The sequence below is a fragment of the Rhea americana genome, unplaced genomic scaffold (genome assembly GCF_003343005.1).
Source record: "Rhea americana isolate MKP2758 unplaced genomic scaffold, rheAme1 scaffold_6, whole genome shotgun sequence".
Taxonomy (NCBI): Eukaryota; Metazoa; Chordata; class Aves; order Rheiformes; family Rheidae; genus Rhea; species Rhea americana.
The window spans coordinates 1,405,501-1,418,061 of NW_028186756.1; the positions used below are offsets into that span (position 1 = coordinate 1,405,501).

The 12,561-nt window shown below is 36.5% G+C and overlaps 1 protein-coding gene across 1 annotated transcript in view; it reads right to left on the reverse strand.

Annotated features, from left to right (window-relative positions):
- Window positions 1–342: 342 nt before the first annotated feature.
- ATG4A (autophagy related 4A cysteine peptidase) overlaps window positions 343–12,561 on the reverse strand; it is a 12,409-nt gene continuing 190 nt past the window's right edge. Inside the window, exons 2-13 of the mRNA XM_085319762.1 lie at window positions 11,451–11,561; window positions 10,342–10,413; window positions 9,784–9,882; window positions 8,473–8,574; window positions 7,868–7,940; window positions 6,739–6,818; window positions 5,693–5,877; window positions 5,479–5,557; window positions 4,186–4,331; window positions 3,240–3,296; window positions 1,960–2,071; window positions 343–1,645 (exon numbers count right to left, since the gene is read on the reverse strand). Of these exons, the coding sequence (XP_085175888.1) occupies window positions 1,581–1,645; window positions 1,960–2,071; window positions 3,240–3,296; window positions 4,186–4,331; window positions 5,479–5,557; window positions 5,693–5,877; window positions 6,739–6,818; window positions 7,868–7,940; window positions 8,473–8,574; window positions 9,784–9,882; window positions 10,342–10,413; window positions 11,451–11,561 (1,181 nt within the window). The 3' untranslated portion in view covers window positions 343–1,580. The remainder of the gene's footprint in view (window positions 1,646–1,959; window positions 2,072–3,239; window positions 3,297–4,185; window positions 4,332–5,478; window positions 5,558–5,692; window positions 5,878–6,738; window positions 6,819–7,867; window positions 7,941–8,472; window positions 8,575–9,783; window positions 9,883–10,341; window positions 10,414–11,450; window positions 11,562–12,561) is intronic.

A 12,561-nucleotide genomic window follows, 5' to 3' on the forward strand; every position in this document is an offset into this window, starting at 1 on the left:
TTAAAAAAAAAGCAGTTATTCCTTGAGGCTGMAAGCTCCTCAGAGCGAGGGGGGGCATTTTTGCCTGAGAGGAGAGGAGAGGGTGAAGGGCAGTAATTCTAGCTGTCATGTGAACAATGGTTAAGGAGTAATGCTTTGTTTAAAAAACGAACAAACAAACATGCAGCCAATCCCTGGAGGGGAGAAAGAAAAATGATATGATATTTTGTAATAAGCATTTAGTTTCCAAACTCTGGTTAATAAACATTGATGGCAAACAAGATATAAATGTGTTCTGATTCACTGTTTTCTTTGAAATTACACTAGCGCTAGTTAAAGAGGTGCAAGTGAGAGGAGACAGAATTCAGTATTTCTCGATGCTGTCATTTATTGGTGAAGATGAAACTCTGTGATTCATTTTCATTACACAAACATGACAAAATTGACCATAATGGGGACTGTTTAATAGTAAGAACTTCAGAATGGATTAAGAGATCTTTGCCTTTAATTCTCCTTACCTGGTTTTCTAATGCCTACTACAGAGATACTCTGCCTTAGAAATAAAATTGCACAGGCTGTTCTGATAAACCTGTAGAATTAAGGCACTTTTACCAAAACAGATTTCAAAAGGCAACAAGTCAAAAAGCAATAATTAAGAAATTTGTGTATACCTATATATTAAATTTTAAGATAACCTGGTTTGTATTTATTCCACACAAACAAATTAACAAAATATAGCAGCATACAACCTATGAAAAGCTTAAGAAATTTATTAGATGCACAGATAAAGTGCTGTAACAGAGAAACTTGTGTAAATCTATTTTAAAATAAATAAGATACATTTAAACCACTCCTGACTCATTTTAGCTCTGGAAGAAAATTCAACCTAAGTTTTAATGATTCAAATCTTTTAAGGTCAAGATAAATTATAACATTACTATAGCAGTGGTTGTGATCTATAGCAACTACTTGAGTCTCCTGTTCCTCGTGAGGTCTTCCAGAAACAGGAAGGCTATTGCAAAATGTACACTTTAGATATAGTTCCYTTTACAGAAACATTTTTGTAATAAAGTGTGGTTGCTCAAATACATGTTAAAATATTTAACAAGGAAACAATTTTCTCCTGAACCAGTCAATCTTTTAAACAAGACAATGTATTTTTCCTATGATGCAGCCCACAGGAGGGCACAGAAGTAAACATCCTCCTTAACTCAAGATTGTTTTGCTTTAAGAACTAAACTATTGCATTACTATATGAGAGCAAGAAATATCCATTTGGGTTATCCCTTTCTCCAAACACAGAGCCCAACGATATACTGATTTTTGCCTCGATCTCAAAGGTCCATTGGTCTTCCGGTAAGATGCACTCTATTCAATAGAGAGATTCCCTTTAAAAGTGTCTTACTACAAGATCTTTTACTGTCTTTCCATCCAGGGAAGCTCCTGTTAAACTGCCATTCTTGGAGTTTTGGGTGCTACTAGGTTTTTGTGCTGTTACCCATAATTTCAGGCACTTTGGGGCTAACATGGCTGTTTGATGTAAGTCAATGCAATAATATTACCAATATATTCAACACACAGAAGAGTCACCACAGTTGCCTTCATACACTCAGGATCTCAAATTCTTCTTCCAATTCAAATAGCTTGTCGGTAGATTCAATTAGTTCTGCAAAAAAAATTGAAACAGGTAGATTCTAGACAGACATGCCGCGTTTTGTTTACTTAAAGAAAGAGAAACTTTGAAGGACACGTTCTGGAAAGRTATTTTGTAAGTTTAAAAAAAATTCTGGGCTAGCAATCACACATGGCCTGCCAGCTGCTTGCAGAACTAACTGATGCTCAGTAAGAATGAGACATCTAATCACGTGTTGATTGATTGTTTGACACTGAGCAAAGCATAATTGTTCTACCTGTGAGTATTCCGTTTCTCTAATGCGGAACACACTGCTGTACAATAGCACTTTCCAATCAGTACCGTACCCGCTCCTGTCGTCGTCACTTCTGGTTTTGTTGGAGGTATGAAAGGAGGCCAGTGCGGTGGATGCTTCTGGACTAACTCAAACATCCGCAGGCTCTGCTGCTTTAGAATCTCCTGAGGACGAGATATGCTCATTTTAAAAGATTCCTCAAAAAAACCTTCAAACCCTAAAACTGTCTGCTTAATTAAAAATAAAWAAATAAATAAAAACACTTTAAAATTACGTATGTCTATCAGAGAACCGAGGCTTTACGCAGACACGCAGTGAAATCCTGTTACATTTTAATAACGTCCCATTATGAATCACTACTTCATAGATACCTGTAATGGAAATTTTCCATCTGAAAACACTCCTGCAAAGATGGAGCTCTTCAAGTTTGCTAGATGTGTATTACAACACGCTGATAACTTCTGTTTTTGTTTACATGTAGCAAACAGGCACCAAGAATGTATGTTTTTTTGCCTTTTAAAATTACGTGCATGTGACTACACTCAAGTTTGCTGTTGATCAATAGGAACGAGAGAGATGTATCAGTTCCAAAAAACACAGATTTTGAAGGACATGTTTTGATCAAGAGAAAGAAGTTATAGAAGCCAAATTCCGCTCCTATCAGATGAGTTATTTCAAGGATTTACAAACTACATTACTCTAGATACTGTTAGCTGTTTGTGGTTTGGTTTTCTTTGTCCAATAAATGCCATTAAAGGTTGATGTTACTTGATGTTCAGATTTCTCTCACTTCGTACACTAACAAACCGCCTGTCTAAAGTGCTCCTTATCRCGTGGCAGTAAGCACCTTCTGATTCCCTGGATCAGCAGGAGCTGAGGGGAATCGGCATGTAACAGAATCAGATGKTTATGGGACAGGAACTTATGTTCATAATTAGAACAAGTAGTAATACATTATATTAATAAAAAAGGATCATGAAGCAAATCATTTATAAATCACTACAAGAAGGCAGTTAAAATATTGGTAATTTAGTGAGTATTAAATTTTAAAAACAAAGTTTCAGCCACTAAAGTAATAGCATTTTAAAAAGTCTTTTTAAGGGTATATGTTTACACCCATTTTCCAGCTGGCAGGGTATGCATTGTCAAAGTGCTGAACAGTCTCTTTTTAGCATTCAAGTAGCATTGTCTCACCCTGATGCATTAATGCATTCTTCTGTATGGCTCGTTTAATGAGCAAACAGGGAAAGACCTAATGAGAATTTCCATTTACTAGAAAAGTACACATACTTTTATATAGCGCAAATAAAGATGATAACATTTCACTGTTACCTTTTGTACAAGACTACACCAGTTATCAAAATCACATTCTTCTTTGCAAAAGAAGCCCTGAGAAAAAAGAATTATGTAATTTTTAATCTTTTTGCATTATAAATACATGACACCAGCAAGTGAGGCAGAATTTCACCACYGTTTTGTTAACAGCCCATATGATCGTTAAGTAAAAGAGCCAAAATAGGTGGAAGCTCTAGGGAGAGGTTCCAGAAGTGGAACAAGGCCCTACCAAAATAAAGCCAATGCACAAGTAACAATGGCTTTTGTGTGCTCCTTCTTGGAGCCACAACCAGTTCCAATAGCCTGGTATCAGCAGAAGCTGTCACTGCCTGCAGGATGAACCGCTGCCTACGGGACACCTTCCTTAAAAGGCAGCAGTACTAAATAATGAGCAGTCAATGAATGAAGGATGCCAGGATCTCCATACTTTTTTTTAAGCTTTAACCTCATGGCTTATAGGTGAGGCTCTCCAGGAACTCAGCCAAAGRAAATTGACCTGGGATCAGGATCAGTCTCATTAATACCACAGTGTGACGTTTATTGGATGATCACTACAAATAATTCCATTTAAAGATTCGTGAATTATGATATAAAAGAATTAACTTGTCTGGAGTGACTATGTCTAAGTGGTAGTGATGGAATAAAATAAAGAGCACTGATTCAGTTTCATGCTTTGGCTAATAAAACTGCTTGCAAAAGGTAAAAGCTGCTCAGCAAAGAAAATGAAATACTTCCCCCTAGGATATAAACAGCCAATTCCCTGCTTGACCTAAGTGTAAATATCCTATGTAGTTATTGTACAATTTACCTGTTGAATTCTGGATCACAGGAAACTACTCTGTGATCCTGCTTCTGTTCAAGGAAATGCATTAATGCCTTTATCAATATATAGAGGTATTACTTCGAAATAAAGTATAAGCATCTATTGTTTCCTAATACCTACTAAAGCTACTGAAGGGTCCAAATTCATGATCTTCATTCTGTGTGGGGCTTGCTGGCAGTGGAAGCTCTGATCATCAACTGTGCCATTTTCTTCTGAATCTACAAAGCTTTGAGTGGTGTGAGGGTCCAAATAGATCAGCTCATTGCCTGTATGGGTAAAATCCATTTGTTGATTATAATCAAGTGACTCTGAAAAGCACTTAGTACAGATAGGTAAAATATCAACTAGATTGTCACCACAGTCAAGATTATCTAGGCTTTCTAAGCAGGTATTCATTAAGCAAACTGGAAAGTTTAGACAAAAATTTCCCTAGTGTATAATTTTCTATTGTGAAGTATTACTGTCAGGTGTGTTCTGTTGCCTTGTTCTACTTGTATTGCATAATCTCCTTTTTTCAATGTGAGATCTAATACACCAAAAAATATATATATACACATATATATACACATATATATGTATATATATATACAGTATATGTATATATATAGTATGTGTATATATGTGTGTGTGTATATATACACACATGTATGTGTGTGTGTGTATATATACACACATGTATGTGTGTGTGTGTATATATATATATATATACACACACACATATATATATAGTAATCTCTAATATTCCACAGATCAAAAGGTGCAGGATGACCACAAATACAATCCCTAATCCCATTAAGTATTCATTCAGAATTTGGAACAAAAAAGTTTGACTAGATCAGTCCAGATTTAAAAAAAAAAAACAAACAACAAAAAAAAATCCGTAAACATACGGGTCTAACTGAGGTGAGGGCTGAAGAAAGATTGACTCTAGTATTAAATAACACTGTGATTAATAAAGGAAGATAYGCAAGCAGGTGAAAAAGGTATTGCTATAAGAACAAATTTGAAATACAAGAAAATCATTTGAGAAACCGAAGCAAAAGAATAAAACAAGAGAATTCATTAGGAAGTAATTCAGCATTAGGAAAAAAAGTCAGATTTATAACAGTAAAAGATATTTGACCAATAAACTTGTCAAATGCTATCAACTATTCCTAATGTGTTGTTTTTGCTTATGTCATTACTTGTTTTTACACATTCAGCTTTGCGGTTACCTTTACGCTCCTGCAAGAATCATATCTTATTATTTCTTAAGTACTTTAAGCATGTTTCTTCATTTCTTCTGCTCTTTTTCTATTTACCCTTAAATATATTTCTTGAGGCTCATGCTTGAACTGCTTGCTATTTTCCCTTCCAAAAAAGGCTTTCTCTTTACATTTTCAGCTTATTTGTAATAAGATTTTTTTTTCTTACCTAAAAATCCTATGAAATAGTAGGCATTATTTGGTTTCCCTCCTAAAGCGCCCAAAGACTGTGGCATCTTAAAGCATTCCTAGGTAGTCAAAGAGAAGAAAAGGAAACTGTAGTTGATTTGTAGTGATATCACAGATACCTGAATTGACTTGACAATGACAAACAGTTCATTGCAGGGGCTGGGGGGGGGGTGGAACCCCACCAACAAACTTACTTTAAATGCATCAATATATACTGGATTTATGTGATTTATCCCTAGTCGTAAAGGTATAATAAGTAGGAGAGGTTTCCAGCCAGCGCAGAACACTGCTGTGTTTTTGTTTCGGCCAAGAGCACTTCTGTGCAACTGTGTGCTACTGTGGGCAGCGCTGCTGCTCTGAGGAGACCAACACATTTTCTCTGTGGAAAAAAAAAAAAAAAAAAAAAAAAAGAAAAGAAATCCATCAGTGCACAGAGGAACACAGGTAGCTCTTTCTCTCAGTAATAAATTATGCTACTTTGCCAGAGGTCTTTTCATACAGCTCCTGTTTTAAAATAAAAGGAGCAGGGCACAGAAACTGTAAATATTTAGTAGAAGCAATTCCAGTAGACATAGCATATCCTGACATGTTAGATAAAGATTGGGGGGTGGAAATTTAAGGCTGAAGTTACAGTTACCATTAGCATTATTAATACTGTAAAACTTAGCCTGTTAAATATCGGGGAAATTAAATGACAGAGATGATAATATTAGAAACTCCTCAAAAGACTCTTCACATCTAATGATGTGAGCAGAAAATTAATATTCTGTGGGACTAAAACAGAAGTAGGCTGTGGCTAAATATCACTTGTAAACTCACCTTTCTTAAACTGAAAATAAAGACTGACCATGTGTTTCTCAGTGTTAGGATCTGCCAGTGGTTTCTCTTTTGCCTGACAAAAGCACATCTTTGGCAAACTCTGTGTTAAAAACAATTTCCTTTATTTCTACATGCTGCAACCTTATTCTGCTTCTGGGCTAAGAGTTTAGACAGTACAGAGCAAACTCAATGTTCCCCCAAACTGTATGGTATCTGAACAGTCTACCAAAAACGCCTACACCACTTTGTTCTACCCTTAGTTTTGGACAAAACTTGAGACCGCATTTCTTTTATTTCTTGCCCTCGGAACAAGTAGGGCTAATCCACACTGGTCTAAAAGTATTTTGTTCATGTTTAGGCATATTCAAGAAAATGGTATCAAATCAGAAACTCCTAATTAGAGGACTRATGTTTCACTTACTGATGTCTTCAATGACCACTGTATTGTCCATAGATACATAAACTGCTAATGAATTCCATTCATCAAATAAAGCAAGCTTCCTAGAAAATATTAAGGTAATAATTATTATAAACTAATTAGGACAAGATGATAGCTTCGCAGTCAGGACAATTAGATGGTTTTTGAATAAAAAGTTAAACCATTTCTTAGGAAAAACATATTTGTTGGATTTTTGAAAGTCAGGGTGAAATAAAAAGGTAAGTTTAAATATATTTAAAAATACAAATAATAGATAGTATTTAGGGAAGGCCAGACATTGTACCATGTGCAAACTGTTTTGTCCCACTGACAACTGCATTGATATTAACAGCTCAGCCACATAATAAAATTTATGTCTTTTTACTGCACTTAAGAGCCTCGGCAATGGGATCTTGTCCATTGTGTCTGGCATTGTACAGAGAAGGAAAAAAACTCTGTTCCAGAATTTTCAATCATTTTTTCACATACTTTTTGCACAAGAAGTTCCACTAAATTCAGTGGAACTATTATGTGCATGTGTGGACAGCAGAACCATGGCACTAAAAGCAAGATCAGTTGAAGGTTTTGGGCACCTGACTGTTAGGAGGGAAGTATTATGGCACATAGGTGTCTGTCCACATATGCGAAATCCAGAACTCCAAGGAAGGCAGCTATACTCCCTAAACTGTACAGGCACAGTTAGGTGTGTAAAATACGCCAGAAAAACCCATATGCAAGCACTAAGCTATGAAGAACTTCTCTGTGAAAGAGCTGGAGGGCAGGGCATGTTTTAGCTCCCGTCTCTAGAACGTGCGTCTGGCCCAGCGCTGCAACCACGCTGCTGACCACTCGGGACCCGGAGCTGAGTTTAGGCAGCTCTAAATCATCCTTCAGAGAACTGGGCAAAGTCAACCCTATTCTTTTAAATCTGGCTTCTAGCCTAAAAAAACCGACCCATCTTGGAGTAGTTGTGATCCTCACTGTCTGGGCAACTGCATGCTACATACGTATGTTCCTGATTCTGAGACAGGGGCAGGTGCAGCCCCTTGATGATATCCAGCCTTATCATGGCCTCCGAGCTAAGCTGTGCAGGGCAAATACATTCTGAATAAGCTAGTATGATTTGACTTACTTTAGTACTTGAGCAACCGTATTTGGTCCAAACCATTCTCCAATTGATTTCCCCTCTCCAACACCCATCTGCGCTGTTTTTATGAGGGGAAAAGCACACATATATACACACAGACACAGAAAAAAAGACCACAAAGAGTCTGGTAACAATACGTATTATATAGTGTTGACATATCTTATAGAGGAATTGCAAATTTTATTTAGCARTAATTACTTTCTCAGTCTATGCTCTTTTCAAGACTTCATGACTCGTAGTTCCTCTAACAAACAAAAAACTAYCTAAGAATTAAATATTAGTGGCCTGTACTACAAAATGCAACTATAACCTACAAGAATATCTATTTTAGTATTAATGAGTCTGGTACCCAAGATTTACATACTTTATCAAGACTCTAGTACAGGGCTTTATTTACACCTCAGTGAATAACACTTAYGTACTATTTTACTCTGTACTCATCTACATGCGTTTTTACTTCTATATAAGCTTACATACACTGTCTTCATAATCACCATTTTAAAGTGATGAATCAACATATTATAAAACTAGTAAGCCTCAACATAATAGGAATTTCAGCGGAAAAACAAGAAGTTGATATATGTTCTTACCCATCTGGTGGATGGAATAACAGCAATCCTTCCTATCTAGGAAGCATCGTAAGATTCTGTGATATTCTTCTGGTTGTTTTCTGTGTTTTTCCCATTGCCAATCTTATGGCAAAAAGTTGTATGGATTAAAAAAATAATAATATTTCCATCAAAATTACTAGACAGAAGCAGAAAGCCATACAGTGAGATATCAAAAGATTAATATACAATTTAACTCTGGTATTTACATTTTGTTTATAGTTCATAGAATTCACAGCTTGTCATTTATCATCGTAGAATAGATTGTGAAAACCAGGAAAACGAAAGAAAAGGTCAAAGGAAAATATATGAACCATATACTGACTGATCACTTCTGAAAACTGATAGCTATTGCCATATCTATGAGCTGACAAGATTATTTTAAACTATATGCTATTTTTAAATTTTGTTAAATTTGCAAGTATACATCAGAACATGAATCTAATCCATAAACAAAGTCCAAACACAGTGGTGGTGGCCCTCTCATGCCATCTGTGCTCTTACCTCTAAGATTTACCTCATAAATGGGTTATACATAGTTACCTCACATTTACTAGAAGAGAAATGCTTACATAGGGCAGATACTACAGAATAAATGCATGCAAGTTCATATTCTAGTTTTTCTTCGTGGTAATTTACTTGGTTCCATACTCTCAATTAGGTCCTTGCTGCTTCATTGTGTGGATTCACTTATTCAAGTATATAAATCCACACAGCATGTTAACATATGAACCACAGCACAATAGGATAGGAATTACAGAATTTAATTGATACAGTAGCTACTCTCAGACGAGACCTAAGAAGCTTTACCTGTCATCCCAGAATGTGAAACGTTTGGCTTAAGTGCTTGTGCTAATGGATTCTGCCATGGGGTTTGAGGCTGGAGACAGGCCAGTGGTCTGTGAAGTACTAGGTATGATGTCTACCAGCATATAACTATTCACACAGTCATTGCATGCAGTTATTTAGTCRCTACGTAAGCATTGAAGAGAAGGATAAGAACTCGGTCCCATGACAGTAGGTTTCCCGTTAGCTTCAATGGGATTATTCCTCAAAGATTTACAAAATAATGATAATAGCATTCCCTATTTGTGCTCCCTCTATTTCCATTTCTCTGCTTAACATTATGATTTGGCACAGCTGGATAAGAATTAGTCACACAATTCATTAGTAACCTTTGTCAGGGCATCAAAGAGAGTTATATTAATAAATTTAGGTTTTGTGCACTTACGGAAAACAAAAATTAAAAGCTGTGCAAACAATAAAAAAAGTTCATACAGCAACAGAATTCACCTCTTCCTAAATGTCTGCAGATCAGTGCTTGTGCCAGCATCATCTGTCCACACCGCAGCATACATCCCCAGCCAGCATCAGATGAAGGACCAGTGCCACCTATAAGAAAAGTTCATTACGATATGGTCTTTGAATTGAACATAGCATCACAGAGAAAATTTCAGAGTGCTAGAACCCAGCTAGCTATCTGAAAATCTCTAATAAGTGTCCTACGGATAAAAGGCATTGAGCATGACTTTTTTTTTTTCCTTACTGTTGGTCTAACTTCTAATTTCCAAATAAACGTATTTAATTTATTCCTTGTTCAGCTGACTTACTTTTTATTCTTCAAATAACATTCATAAACTGTTTACTGCTGGCTACACAAACAGGAAGACCTTATTATCTACAGGTACAAGTAAATGCAGCTTTTAATATGCTTAATATTTTGTTTTCACAAACAGTAAAATGGTGCTCAAACTGTTCCAACATTATAAAAATCATGTTTTCAGTCCATGATGATGTCACTAATCCTGCAATGCAATTTGTAACACAGCAGCACTTCTGCAGTATACTCACCAATAGGTGAAAATTTTCTTCTGTACGTAAACCACAGACGCGCACTTATATCCAACAATAATTTAGATTTGTCTGGAACATTTTAAAAAGGAAATAATTTATTAAAAAAAAATCTAGAACTGAAAAAAAATCTTATTTCTTCTATATATTCAATATACAGAGTGCATAGAAGACTCCTGTTAGCTTTTACATCTAAAATCTCTTAATACTTAAAACTTGCTTTTAGCCACTTTAATACTGAAAGAACTTTTAGAATGCTAATTAAAGCTAAACTATTAAGGATGAAATAATTATTAGCCAGTGAAGATTTTACAAGTGTTGGGAATAACTACACCCAGCTTGAATGAGACAACTATGAAGAATYATGTCCTCTGGAATGAACCGGTAAAGCAAGTTAAGAAACTTAAAGAATTTCTACAAGCGAAAGAACATGAAACTATACATTACCTCTAAATCCAATACCATATAATTTTTAGAAAATGTTAATAATATTACATCTAATTAAATTTTTCTCTCTTTTAGTGTATACACTGACAGAATTCTCTGAAGGGCTCGGCTCTCAAGAATTCTTAAGAATCTTATTTACTGCATTTTCTCTTAGCAGCTGTGGATCGGACTGACTGATCTTCTCAGGATCCTTCAGCCAGCCGAGGCTGTACACAGCACCGTCAGCTATCTTAATACCATGCCTGTACTGATAGCTACTACCTGTGCCATGGGCACAAGGTGAGACCCTCATCCTTCCCACAAGGAAAGGGACAGGCCATAGTCAGCACCCCGCAGCGGAAAATAACACTAGTAAAATTGAATTTTCCCCTAAACTTATCTATTCTTTTCTGAAGCACTTGATTAGTAGAAGTAAGCAGCCTCATGACTAGCCTTTGTCACAAGTGCAACTTCTTTGCACAAATCAGTATAGAAAGTATTTTGGTAAACTTCTGATTCATCAGAATGAATACCACTGCATATATTTGGGTTCTTACTTACACAGAAAAACAAATTTCTTTCATGAGACATTTAGAGAATCGAAGAATATAAGGAGCTGCTGTTGCATGTGAATTCATGAATGCTGTATGGATTTCACTAATGAATTTTTATTTTAAAGATACCTGCTTTCAGGTGGTGTTGTCTTCCCAGAATCCAAACTGGCTCATCAGTTTCTGGAAATTCTTCTAAATAGTCTGACAAAATAGTGATCTGGTTTTCATACCTAGATAAAACTGAACGGGAATACACAAAATTCAAACTCCATTTTGTCCTTTTGTTCTTTTATGCACAACTCTGAGTTCTTAGAGTAGACTGGCTGTAGCTGGTTTTTGCAGTCTTTGGGTCTTCTGAACCATGCTACCAGCTGTATTTACTCTTTAACAACATGTTCTGCCATTGAAATAGACAACGGTTTGGTTGTTTTTTATGCTGATTCTCAGTGAATTCTGAGAGAATAATATTGCTGACACCTTGGTTATAAGCAGCCTGTCTGAAGTCAGTAGCAAAAACTCAGGATGACTGCAGCGAGGATAAGGTTTGATCCAAGGAAATCAACAAAGGGAAGAACAAATTGGGCATGTGGCCAATTGGTAGCTGCCCACTCTCTGGTGGCAGAATTTGTTCATCTGAGGTCAAGCATGGGCCACTCACAGTGATTACAGCCTTCTGCTTAATGTGAAGCACATGATAAGCGTTAGCAAGACTTAGTTTTACTTTCCTAACTGGAAATTTGAAACACTTCAGCAAAAAACATATTGATGTTATTATTCAACTTAGACCTAATTACTGTAAAATAACAAATGATAATTAATACCACCAGAAGATGACCGCTCAGTCAATTATTATAGAATTAAGGCACGGTTTGTCAGAAGCGAAACAAGCCTGAAGTTGTAAAAATGAACATAAAATCGTTATTTCTTTTAAATAATATAAACTAAAGAAATATGTTTCCAATGAACCAGAAGTTGAAAGCAAAAGCCAACACAATTATATYGTACTCTTCAAGTAAGTATACAAATAAAGAGCAAATAATATTTAGCGAGGTGAATACACAAAAAGGCCCCAACTTCTGCTGGAAACACACGCCCTAGGAACCGGCAGGGCCACGCAGCGCGCTCCTGCTCGCCCCTCCGCTCGCAGCCCGGCGGCAAAGCCCACACCCGGCGGGCAGGGCAGCAGCCTCTCCCGGGCTGCGGGGCTGCGCGGCCGAGAGGGCCCGGGGCGCCGGCAGCG